This window comes from Trichechus manatus, unplaced genomic scaffold (assembly GCF_000243295.1).
Source record: "Trichechus manatus latirostris isolate Lorelei unplaced genomic scaffold, TriManLat1.0 scaffold00174, whole genome shotgun sequence".
Classification (NCBI taxonomy): Eukaryota; Metazoa; Chordata; class Mammalia; order Sirenia; family Trichechidae; genus Trichechus; species Trichechus manatus.
In genome coordinates, this window is record NW_004444110.1 from 1,166,951 (window position 1) to 1,179,411 (window position 12,461).

Sequence of the window (12,461 nt, forward strand, 5' to 3'; positions counted from 1 at the left end):
AGAAACTTTAGATGTGGGAGTCATTGGCAGATGAATTCTACAGACATAATGGTGAGGAGCAGAAGAGCACAAAAAGCAGGAGCAGAGGAGTGCTCGTGGCAGAACCCATCAGAATGCTCTCAGACCGACAAGTCACTGCTTTTTGTCTGAGAGGAACATAGTAGTCCTTGCCATACAGCTATCAGTTTGTAAGTACTTTTGAGGAAATCTGTATCCTAGCTCATCTTGATAATTTGTTTTCCTTATTTGAGAAGAACCCTATGTTAAAGTTGAAAGCTGGCTGTAAGACAGATCTTTAATACCTCTCTGGGAATTTCATGATAAAGTGATAATAAAATTCCAACCTGACCTTGTCTCAAGAAAGGAAATGGGATTAATAATGTTAGAATGTGCTAGTTCTGTAATTTGTGGAAGACAGTATCACTCACCAACCATAATATGTAACTTATTTTGATATTTCATGAATTGTAACGTAATTATAATTCAGCTATATGTCTTATTATGCCTACATTGTGAGAATATTCAAGGTTTTGTAAATTTTTTCCAAGTTCTAACAAATTTTATTTATTTATGTATCAGCTGTTTGTGATATAGGGTCTGCCTCGTTTAAATATGACATGCGCCGACTCAGTGAAATTCTGGCATTTCCGAGAGCCTGGTATAGGAGAAGTATTGCAAGACGCCTTTTCCTTGGAGACCAAACTATAAATTTGCCAAGTAAGTTTATCATGTAATTATGATTAGGTTGCTGTTAATTTTGGTTATAATAGTAACAAGATTCATGATTGATAACGCAAACTTTCTCTTATCTGGTAAGTAGTACCGTGAGATTCACCCATCACTCAGAAGTGTCTATTGACCTCTCTAATGTGCCAGAAGGAGCCCTGGTAGCATAGTTAAGTGCTTGGCTGCTAACTGAAAGGTGGGAAATTTGAACCCACCAGCCGCTCTGTGAGAGAAGAGACCTGGCAATCTGCTCTCATAAAGATTTCAGCCTAGGAAGCCCTGTAGGGCAGTTCTGTTCAGTCCTATAGGGCGGCTATGAGTCAGGATCGTCTTGATGGCAGACAACAACAGATGTGCCAGATACTTGGGATACATTAGCACTGGGGACATATCATAGAACCAAATAGACAAAAACCTTCCCTTCTTGGAGATTACATTCTAGCTGGCATTTTATTCTATAAAGATTACTCTGTACTCTTTGTAAAATCTGAAAATGTAGAAATACATTTAGCTAACCATGTTAATCAGGTAAGGGTGGAAAAGAGAAAATGTTGGGGGCATGCCACCATCTTGCTTGCATTTTATGCTTGCACTTACATGTCATTGTAGTAGTATGTTGTGCATAAGAAGAGAGTTTCAGAAGTGACAGTCAGCGTAATACTGTAGACAATATTGGAAAACCTGGGTCTAGTCACTCATCTATAAAATAGGAACCGAGTGCCTATCCTGCCCATCTCATGGAGTTTCTCTGAGAAGTAAATAAAATAACTTGCCAGAATGGACTCTGCAAACTGTCAGTTGCTCTATAGTTACCAAACAGAAAACTAGAAAGAACTTGTGATATAATTTGAAATGATGGATGGATAAACATTATTTTTTTTTTTTTGTAACATGATGATTTTACAAATGGCTTTGTTTTGTTTGTTCCTCTTACTTATCTGCTAGCATCTGGCCCAGGGACACCTGATTCCATTGAAGGGGTGAGCCAGCACCTTTCCCCTGAATCGTCAAGAAAAGCTTACTGCAGGACCTGGGAGCAGCCCAGTCAGTCAGCCTCCTTCACCCACATGCCTCAGTCACCTAATGTGTTCAATGAGCATGTAACAAACAGCACCATGTCACCAGGGACGGCAGCACACAGCCTAAAATCCCCAGCTTCCATAAGATCAAGGAGCGTGTCTGATTCTTCAGTTCCCCTTAGAGGTAACTCTGCTCTCTTTGTTATCAGGAGTCTGCCAGTGCCCTAAGACAGAAATTCAAATTAGTATCCCCAGATTTCTGCCCCAAGGGCAGGGAAATGTACTCTTACAGGTTTTTATGACAGACCATTTAAAAAAAAACAAAACTTAAGATATTGCCAGCAGAAGAGACAGCTAGATGGCTGGTAGCTTTGAAAGGGGATTGGGAGACAGGAATAAGCATCTTGTTAGTGTACTACATATGGTACAATCATCTTCAGAAAGAAAACAAGCCTACAGTGTTGTAAAAGTCCCAAGAGATGCTTTCATATTGAGAAAGTTGATCTTCGTATTCAGTCAGTCATTCTTTTTTCCAGCCAGTGTTTTTTGAATCCTTTTATGTTCCAGGCAGTGTACTTGTGCCTGAACATGTGAAAAATAATGGCATAGTTTTTGTCAGAAGGTAAAATTAGAGTATAACGAACAAGTGGAGGATTCAAGATATACACTGGGTTCATAAGAACACAGAAGACAGGCACCCCAGCCAGCCTTGGGATTTCAGAATTGTCCTTGCCTTCAAGCCCTTAATTTGGCAGTGGTACCTTATGATTATCTCCTTTATTAAGAAGATCCCAGAGTGATGAATTATCTGTTCTGCTATGTCCCTTGCACCCCAGTATTTCCTCATATAAAATGGAAGTTATATAGAACTTTATGAGCTTTCAAGAAGTAAAGTTGCCAGAACTTACTAAGCATTCAGTATTATTTTAAAGGCAATATGGCAAGTATTAAATGTGAGGTTATAATACAAGAATATCATATTTTTACTTTTTTGATTATAGTGGTGAGTGCATTTTCCTTTTAATTGGCTGGGCATCTTTCCAAATGAACATTTGATTTTTCTATTTTCAGATTCACTTTCAAAAACATCAACTCCTTTTAACAAATCAAACAAAGCAGCAAGCCAACAAGGGACCCCGTGGGAAACACTTGTCGTGTTTGCTATCAACTTGAAGCAATTAAACGTTCAAATGAATATGAGTAATGTAATGGGAAATACAACGTAAGCTGTTCATATGCAAAGAAAAAATGTTCACTCATTAGTTGTAATTTTTTTATTGTAGTAAAGCAATTCAAAACCTTTTATATGCTGTTATTTGAGACAACAAAAATGATAGATAAAAGATATAAATAGTGTTATCCTAAAAATGGCTTAATCCCAAGGATACTGTAATATAAAATATATTTCCTCTAGAAAGAAGGAAAACAGTAATTTTCTAGATGGGAAGAAAGCTTCTTCATCAATGTTAATATTCAAACATTTGCCACATATAAGAAATAACACTTGACCTTTTATTTAAATCGTCTGTTTTAATTCACAACATTGGCAGCCATATGTCTAATTAATAACCCTTTTTCCTTTTCTCAGTTGGACAACTAGTGGTTTGAAGAGCCAAGGCCGCCTGTCAGTAGGAAGTAATCGAGATCGAGAGATTAGCATGTCTGTGGGTCTGGGAAGATCACAGTTAGATTCTAAAGGAGGCGTAGTTGGAGGGACCATCGATGTCAATGCTTTGGAGATGGTTGGTATGTTGAAATTTTACAACTGATCTATTATATCTCCAAAAAATTTACTGAGAAAAGGTTTTTGAAAATTGATTTTGATGAGTTTTTCCCATTAGGCATTTCTGTGAAAAGCAATTATTGTTTCTCTTTTAGCTCACATCTCTGAACATCCAAATCAGCAACCCAGTCACAAAATTCAGATTACTATGGGTTCTACTGAAGCTCGAGTTGATTACATGGGCTCAAGTATCCTTATGGGGATCTTCAGTAATGCCGATCTTAAGCTTCAGGATGAATGGAAAGTAAACCTGTATAATGCATTGGATTCAAGCATGACTGATAAAAGGTATTAAGTAAAACATTGCTTTTGAACACTTTACAGGGCTGCTCTTATTTTCTATCATCCAGTGAGAAAACTAAAACAATTCATTTTTCCTGCAAAATGATTTTATATTATGAAATTAATTATGAATGAAAAAGCTGGGTAGGGAAGATAATTTTTCTTGTACTTCTAAGAAATGTGATAAAGATTCTGTTTTATGCTCTAGTGAAATTTTTGTCCATGGAGATTTGAAGTGGGATATTTTCCAAGTAATGATATCAAGATCAACCACACCAGACCTGATAAAAATAGGAATGAAGCTCCAGGAATTTTTCACACAGCAGTTTGACACCAGCAAACGAGCCCTGTCTACCTGGGGACCAGTTCCTTACCTTCCACCTAAAACAGTGACTAACAACCTAGAGAAAAGTTCACAAGAACAATGTAAGAATTAGAACTAAGTCTTTTTATATATGCTTTATTTTTCAGTAAATATGTTACAATTTTAATAAAAAGTAATAGTAATAATAATAATCTATATACCATACTCACAAAGTAGTCCCATTTCCCTGCTCCTTTACTCAGCAAAGAACCTGTCTGCTAGTGGAAATAGAGGCCATCCTTGGGAAGTCATTGTTTATTATCCTCTCTCTGTGCTATTAACTTGTCTGCAACCATACCCATTCCATTCTCTTGAATACGAACTACGACAGTATCATGTTCTAGTTTAGAACGAGGCTATGGAGTTAGAATGTCTGGGTTTGAATTTCTGAGCTCTATGACAGTAGGTGGATCATTCTTTTCACTCAATTCAGTCAGCATATATTTATTAAGTAAAAACCATGTGCTTAGGCACTGTTCTAGGTGTAGGAGATCTGGTGGGGGACAAAGTTCCTACCCTCATGGAGCTTATATTCTAAGGGAAGAGACAGACCATAACTACTTCACTAATGAGATTATTTCAGGTAGAGAGACGGGTTGAAAAAAGAACAAAGCAGGGGAAAGAGATCAAGAATGATGTAGAGTGTGAAGGTAGCTGCTTTAGATAGGGTGGTCAGGGAAAACTTCTCTAAGGGACATTTTAGTGGAAATAATGAATGAAGTGAAAGAAGTAGGTTAAGATATGTAGAGAGGATAACTTCCAGGCATGGGGGCCACTGAGGGATGCAAATCTCTTGCAGTAGGAGGAACAAACTGGGCTTGTTTGAGGAACATGAAAGTGGTCACCGTGACTGGAGCAGAGCGAGCCAGGAGAAAAGGGTTAGACATGAATTCAGAGAGGTGGGCCACAGATCAGATTTTTAATACAAAGGATAGCTATTGGAGAGTTTTGAACAGAGCTGACATCATTTGATTTACTTTTTTTCTTTAAATATCCCTTTTAAAGCATCACTCTGGTCATTTTGTGGAGAACAGACAATAAGCGGATAACATTGGAATGGACTCATAGCTATGAGTCAGAATTGACTTGATGGCAACGAGTTTGGTTTTGGGTTTTATTGGAATGGAAGTAAGGAGATCATTAGGAGGCCACTGCCATCATTTGGACAAGAGATTATGTTGGCTTTGAGTGGACTGATAGAAAGTAGTCAGAATTAGGATACATTTTAATAACTTTTTATTATCATAAAAGTAGTACATATGCAGTGAAGAAAACTAGGAAATACATACAATCCAAAAAAAAAAAAAATCATATTCCACCCACCCAGAAATCACCACTTAATACCTTAGAGTATATCTTTCCAAAAACTTTTCTATATCGATAGATATATGTATACTTTTTAGCAAAATATTGCTCCTATTGTTTTGTTACCTTTTTCTAGCTGACAGTATCCAACTTTCTGTTTTGCTAATTTTCTCCTCTAATATTCAGACCACATTCAGATTTCCACAACTGACCCAAAAATAGCCTTTACAACTGGTTTGTCCATACCAGCATCCAGTCCAAGATCACAGGTTAGATCTGGTTATGTTCGTTCACTCTTTTAATTGAACACAGTCCCTTTTTTTATGACCTAACTTGTTGACAGGATCTAGCCACTTGTCCCACAGAATGTCTTACCTTCTAGAACTCTTCAGTTGCTTCTGTTATTGTTCCTCTGTTGTTGTTAGGTGCCATCAAGTCGGTTCCGACTCACAGCAACCTTACATACCACAGAATGAAACACTTCCTGTTCCTGCACCATTTTCCCAGTTGCTGCTGTGTTTGAGCCCATTGTTGCAGCCACTGTGTCAATCCATCTCCTTGAGGGTCTTCCTCTTTTTCACTAACCCTCTACTTTACCAAGCATGATGTCCTTCTCCAGGGACTGGTCCCTAGTATGTGAAGTGAAGTCTTGCCATCCTCACTTCTAAGGAGCATTCTGGCTGTACTTCTTCCAAGACAGATTTGTTCATTCTTGTGGCAGTCCATGATGTATTCAGTATTCTCTGCCAACACCATAATTCAAAGGCATCGATTCCTCTTTGGTCTTCCTTATTCATGGTCCAGCTTTCACATGTGTATGAGGCGATTGAAAATACCATGGCTTGGGTCAGGAGCACCTTAGTCCTCAAGGTGACATTTTTGCTTTTTAACACTTTTAAAGAGGTCTTCTGCAGTAGATTTGCCCAATGCAATACATCATTTGATTTGTTCCTCTAGTCTCTGTATTTCCTTTAAAATAGAATTTTTATCAGGCATATACAAATTGAGGGATGTTCTGCAAAACACTTGGACCAGACACTTCAAAAAAGTCCTTGTCATGAAAAACAAACAGGCTTAGGAAATTGTTTTTGATTAAAGGAAACTAAAGAGATGTGCCAAGTAAATACAGTGTATAAAAACAGCCAAAAAGGACATTACTGGCATAAGTGGGAAAATATGAATATGAATTTTATTCTTGATCAGTGTTTCTCAAACTTTAATGTGCATCTGAAACCCGCGGCAATCTTATTAAAATAGAGATTCTGATAGGGTAGGTATGAAGTGGATTTCTAACAAGCTCCCAGGTGATGCTGATGCTGCTAGTCCTCAGACCTCATCTTGAGTAGCAAGGATACAGAAGAGTAAAAAACAGTAGACTTAAAATCAGGGGATCTGCATTTGATTTCTAGGTCTTCCAATCATTGATTCACTTAACCCCTCTGTTCTTCTGTTTCTTCACTTGAAAATTGTCAAGATGAAATAAATACCTAGTTTACAAGGTTATTGTCAGAATTATATAAATTGAAGTCAAGCACTTTGTAAATCATTAATCATTACAGAAGTGTTAGTTGTAATTAATATTAGTAAGTTACTACATACTTCCTTTACCTCTATCCATCCTCATGTAGCATCTTTTTCCAGTCTCTTTACTAGCTACTGCTTCATGTTGAGCAGGTGCTGGTAATTGTTTCCCTCCCACACTAAAGTCATGTTCAGCTGTAGAAAGTAACCACCTGCTGCCTTCCTACTCCCCTAATCAGAATATTCATGAGGCACTTCAGGATAAATTCTGTTGGTTTTTTGCAGTGCTTGATGCAGCTCATCATCGTCATTGGCCCGGAGTATTGAAGGTGGTATCAGGATGCCACATATCCTTATTTCAGATTCCATTACCAGAAGATGGAATGCAGTTTGGAGGGTCAATGAGCTTACATGGAAATCATATGACACTGGCTTGTTTTCACGGTCCAAATTTCCGTTCAAAATCCTGGGCCCTTTTTCATTTAGAAGAACCAAATATTGCTTTTTGGACTGAAGCTCAGAAAATCTGGGAAGATGGTAAACTGACACATTTCTAGCTTTTACTTTTTTCTGTCTTCTGATATGATTATAAATGACAAAGTAATTTTCCTTTCTTACCGCTTTTGTCTGTTTTTCTTTTAATATTTCTGAAGTTCATCTCTGTTTGTTATCATGTACCTGACATGTCAGGGTGTTCACTGCCAATGAGGTGATGTCAGTGAAGTCTAGAACACGTTAAAGGATCTATTTCAGAACTTGTCGTCTTACTCCGTTTTTTACGTAGTCAAAGTTTCTGCAACTGTGCTGGCAGCGGTCATAATAATAATCTTTGTAAATATTATTAAAACAAGAAGAGAAGACATGAGGAAATTATTTGCCGGTCAAGACTACGTTGTAAAAACTTTATGGGCAAGGCTGTGCTTTATACCTCGATTTAGCCCAGACCCTTTTAGCTATAATTGCCTACTTGATGGTTTCTTAATAATGAATAAAGAAATGATTGCTGCTCTTCATCTTACTGGGGGTAAAACCAATTAATAAAAGGAAAAAATTATTTGTGAGTTTTTTTTTCCTTAATCCTCACTCAGTCTTACAGCCTTACCTGTCTGTGTATGACATAGCTAAATTTACTGCTCTGGGGCCACAACTTTTTTTATACCTAAATATATGTTGTTAACTTTAAAAAACATTTGTTTTTCATCAGGTGCCAGTGATCATTCTACATATATTGTACAAACATTGGATTTTCATCTGGGTCATAATACCATGGTTACCAAACCATGCGGTGCTTTGGAAAGTCCCATGGCAACTATAACTAAGATAACACGGCGTCGCCATGAAAATCCACCCCACGGAGTAGCAAGCGTGAAAGAATGGTTCAATTATGTTACAGCCACGAGGAATGAAGGTTAAAATTTAATTTCTTTGGAGAGAATTATTTTGTCTTTTCTACTTTGGGTTCTGTTGACTGTATTTAGAATTTAAGTGGAGGTAGTTTTCATTTCCTTAATTAAAAAGTTTTATTTTACTCCTCTGACATAAGTACCGATTGTTTAGTACATGATTCAGCAGCCTGGTAAGTGTAACATCTAATACCCGTTGCTGTTGATTCCAACCCATAGTGACCCGATAGGACAAAGTAGAACTGCCCCATCGGATTTTCTAGGCTGTAGTCTTTATGGAAGCAGACTGCCACATCTTCTCCCACAGAGCAGCTAGTGGGTTTAAACTGCCGACCTTTTGGTTAGCAACCAAGCGCTTAACCAGTGCGCCACCAGGGCATCTTAACAGCTCATAGACTCTCAAATTATATTAGATTTAACTTAAAACATTCAAAATAAAGTTTATTTTAAATAATTATAATTATCATTGGAAAATATATTTGTAGGAAGGCAAAAATTGGAAGTTTGGAAACATTAACTCAGCTAAATAGTAGAATGCCACAGATTTAATGTTTGGAATGACTAGAACGAATGAAACCAAGTAATATTATTCCTATTAAGTCATAAGTTTCACAGTGTTTTTGATGCGTTCTTTCCTTTGATTAGATTCACCAATCTTACAGTAATGTAGTCATGGGACCTCTTATTTTATGGCTGTTTTCTTACAGTTGAGTTTACAGTAGTGCTTTTACCAATCATCTCATCTGTATTGGAAAGCTGACTGAATTGAGACATGTTAAAACTTGAATATTTTAGTGAAAATGGAAAAGATGATTTAGGCCCCATAGAAAATAGTTACCATGGAATAGGAGATCCCACAGATTCAATAGAGACTTTTTTAAATGTTCTAAGAATAAAGGCAGATAAGAAAGTAAATTAGAAGATTATGCCTGTATTGACTAGTCTTCTAAATAGGGATTTGGGGGAGGAGATTTTTTCTGGCTAGGATGCTCTGGAGGGGCTATTAGCATATGGGACTGTTGTTTGTGTACCTAGAGAAATGCAGATTTTTGTGAGAAAGCCATAGTCTAACCATAGCACTTATATTATGGGAAAATCAAGACTTCTACCTGATTTCAAGGTCAAGGTCACATTTAATCCCAAATTCTGTAAGAGTGGAGGGTTCACTCTATGGACAACTTGGGATATAATTTTAATTGTTAAATTTAGACATGAATTCAGTTGAAAACAACATTCATTTTAAAGTTAGGGAAACCAAAAAAATGTAGTGGATTAATCCTAAATCTTATACAAAGCTTTAGTCTTGAGAATACCGATGTATATATTATTCCCTGTTTTTTTTTAAAACCAAAAAGTGACTCTGAACTTTCTAACTTTTGAAGTGAAAAAAGTTCTGCGTATCATAGTACCTTGAAAGTTAACTGATTATCAATGCCTACTGGTTTAATTCTTGTTGTCTTTATTGTTATGCATGTAGAGCTAAACCTACTTCGTAATGTCGATGCTAATAACACTGAAAGTAGCACCACTGTGAAAAATTCTAGTTTGTTAAGTGGATTCAGAGGAGGTTCTAGCTACAATCATGAAACTGAAACTATCTTTGCGTTACCGAGGATGCAGCTTGACTTTAAATCCATTCATGTTCAAGAACCACAAGAACCTTCATTACAGGGTATGTGAAAAAATCATCTTTAGTTTCTATAGGTACTAAGAAAATTCTAACGGAAGCTCAAACTACTGCTGTTTTCCCACAGATTATTTTTGTAACATTAATATGATGTAATAATATTGATTTTATGTCTCAAAGTGATTGATTTTATTACTAGCTCTGTGACTTCCAGCAAATTGTTTAACCCATTTGTGCCTCCTTCTCCTAAGTAAAATGGGGAATAGTAATAGGACATCATTCATAGGGCTGTTGTGTGAATATATAGCATATACTGGGAATGTGCTTAATAACCTATCATCACCATTCTATAAATCACATACAGAAATGACTCATTTCTCTATAGTTCATGTGAAGAGGATGCATAGACCCATGTAAATCCCTTTTTAACAGGAAGAGGAAGGAACTTATTTTATGAAATCTATTACTATAAAAGAACTTTATCATTGCAGACGCCAGTCTGAAGCCAAAGGTAGAATGTAGTGTGGTGACAGAGTTTACAGACCACATTTGTGTGACTATGGATGCTGAGCTCATCATGTTTCTTCATGATTTAGTGTCAGCTTATTTAAAAGAAAAAGAAAAAGGTGAGTAGCATATTCTCCTCCCCTCTTCCCCCACCCCAAGCTGCAGGAAAGGCAGCTGTCTGTACCATTTAGATGAATTTTTCTGGTCTAGGGATAAAATGGGTGGAATGTGTCTCCTTCTTCTATGAGTGTAACACGTGGCATCTAGAACCACTCTTAGGTAAGGAGTGGGCATATATATATTGTACCTCATATCCTATGGGATTACTATGACAAAAAAAAATTATGAATAAGGTAGCAGGTTAAATATGGTTTACCAAAAAAAATACCTTTAAAGTTTAGCCACTTATCTGCTATTTTCTGCTTTTTCTCCCCCCTTGCTTTTGGAAGTGCTTCTAGGTGAGGCAAAAGGATAGCTTCACTGCATTACATCCTGTCAGTTAATCAGTAAAATATGGGAATAATCCCCTTCCACAGATAGACAGCATATTATTTGTATGACTGCGTAACAGATTTACTGAGTATCTGCTAGGTACACTTCATTTTTCTCATGACTGTACCTTTCACTGAATAATGTTTTATTCTTTACAAAGTGTTTCCATATACATTATCTTACGTACATTTTCAGTAGTGCCTTTAAGGAGATTTTTAACAAAGTAGAAAAAGAAAACCCCTTTGGGGGAAATACTACAAATCTAGATGAAAAAAGAAATAACTACACGGTAAAGTGGCATGAGTTACATACATAACTGAAAGGGGATACTGAATTGAATAAGATGATTAATCTGTTTGGAATGCAGGACATTTTGTTTTAAAAAATATTTTATTTAGACCTCAGTGCTGGTGTTTTGTTTTTATGAGCTGCCTGACATTGAGTTACTGAAAACTCAGATGCTTGCCCTTTAAAAACATGTGGTGACCCTAATGTCTATAAGGAATTGGTTGAATATATACGCTATGGTGTAACCATTGAATGGAATACTCTGTAGTGTTTAAAAGAATGAGGTAGTTTGAAGTGCAGTGATATGGAATGTTCTCCAAAGTATATGACCATTTATCTATTCAATAAATATTTATTGCATACCTCATATGAATATACAGATGGGATCTTTAAAAATTGCTTAGAATAAATGTAATTTGTTAATACTAAAACAAAAAAACCATTGCCGTTGAGTGGTTTCCGACTGATAGCGACCCCGCAGGACAAAGTAGAACAACCCCATAGGATTTCTAAGGGGTGGTGGATTTGAACTGCCAACCTTTTGGTTAGCAGCTGAGTTCTTAACCACTGCACCACAAATCATCATGGTGTTTAATGAAGAAAAAATACATAAAATTTGTCTTGCAGTTATTTCAAAATAGCCTCTTGACAATGTTTCTTGAGTGAAAAAATTAAATTATCAAAAGACCATGTTAAGAGAGGTGGCATAGCACATATTGAATTGCTCTTCCATTACTATTCAATCTGGATGTGCTGAAAATTTAGTGGCAGAGTAAAATCAATAATGATGCCTGGAAGAAACCAATCAGACCTTAGTTGAAATTTTAAGTAAAATTACTGAAGCCATATAATAGGCAGGTTTTTGTAGATCCAGTTTTACACATAGCAGCAACATATACCAGGTTACTAGTAATCCTTTTGTTTTCCCCTCTGCCTTAATATCTAAATTTAATGTGCAAAAAAACAGATTCTAAGTAAACCTCTAGAATTTAGAATTCTTCTCTAGTCTATCTTCATGTGAAAGCCTGCTAGATTTCTCTCTTAACTTCAGATATTACATGAAGCCTTTGCCATTTTATGAAATACTGTGTTGATCTTGCTCTTCTATACACCAGCTGCCATTCAGTCAGTTCCAACTCGTGGT

The 12,461-nt window shown here is 36.6% G+C and overlaps 1 protein-coding gene and 1 pseudogene across 10 annotated transcripts in view; both read left to right on the forward strand.

Annotated features, from left to right (window-relative positions):
- BLTP1 (bridge-like lipid transfer protein family member 1) overlaps positions 1 to 11,809 on the forward strand; it is a 249,850-nt gene extending 238,041 nt beyond the window's left edge. For 9 of the 10 annotated variants that reach the window (XM_023741142.1, XM_023741148.1, XM_023741141.1 and 6 more), the window contains 10 exons: positions 580 to 717; positions 1,672 to 1,929; positions 2,817 to 2,967; positions 3,334 to 3,491; positions 3,624 to 3,816; positions 4,019 to 4,236; positions 7,286 to 7,537; positions 8,205 to 8,408; positions 9,881 to 10,075; positions 10,522 to 11,807. In XM_023741142.1, coding sequence (XP_023596910.1) covers positions 580 to 717; positions 1,672 to 1,929; positions 2,817 to 2,967; positions 3,334 to 3,491; positions 3,624 to 3,816; positions 4,019 to 4,236; positions 7,286 to 7,537; positions 8,205 to 8,408; positions 9,881 to 10,075; positions 10,522 to 10,664 — 1,910 coding nt within the window. In that variant the 3' untranslated portion in view covers positions 10,665 to 11,807. Of the gene's footprint in view, positions 1 to 579; positions 718 to 1,671; positions 1,930 to 2,816; positions 2,968 to 3,333; positions 3,492 to 3,623; positions 3,817 to 4,018; positions 4,237 to 7,285; positions 7,538 to 8,204; positions 8,409 to 9,880; positions 10,076 to 10,521 lie in introns of all 10 variants that reach the window. The other variant, XM_023741150.1, reaches the window with a different exon arrangement.
- Positions 11,627 to 12,461, forward strand: part of LOC101341946 (signal recognition particle 9 kDa protein-like) — a 21,178-nt pseudogene continuing 20,343 nt past the window's right edge.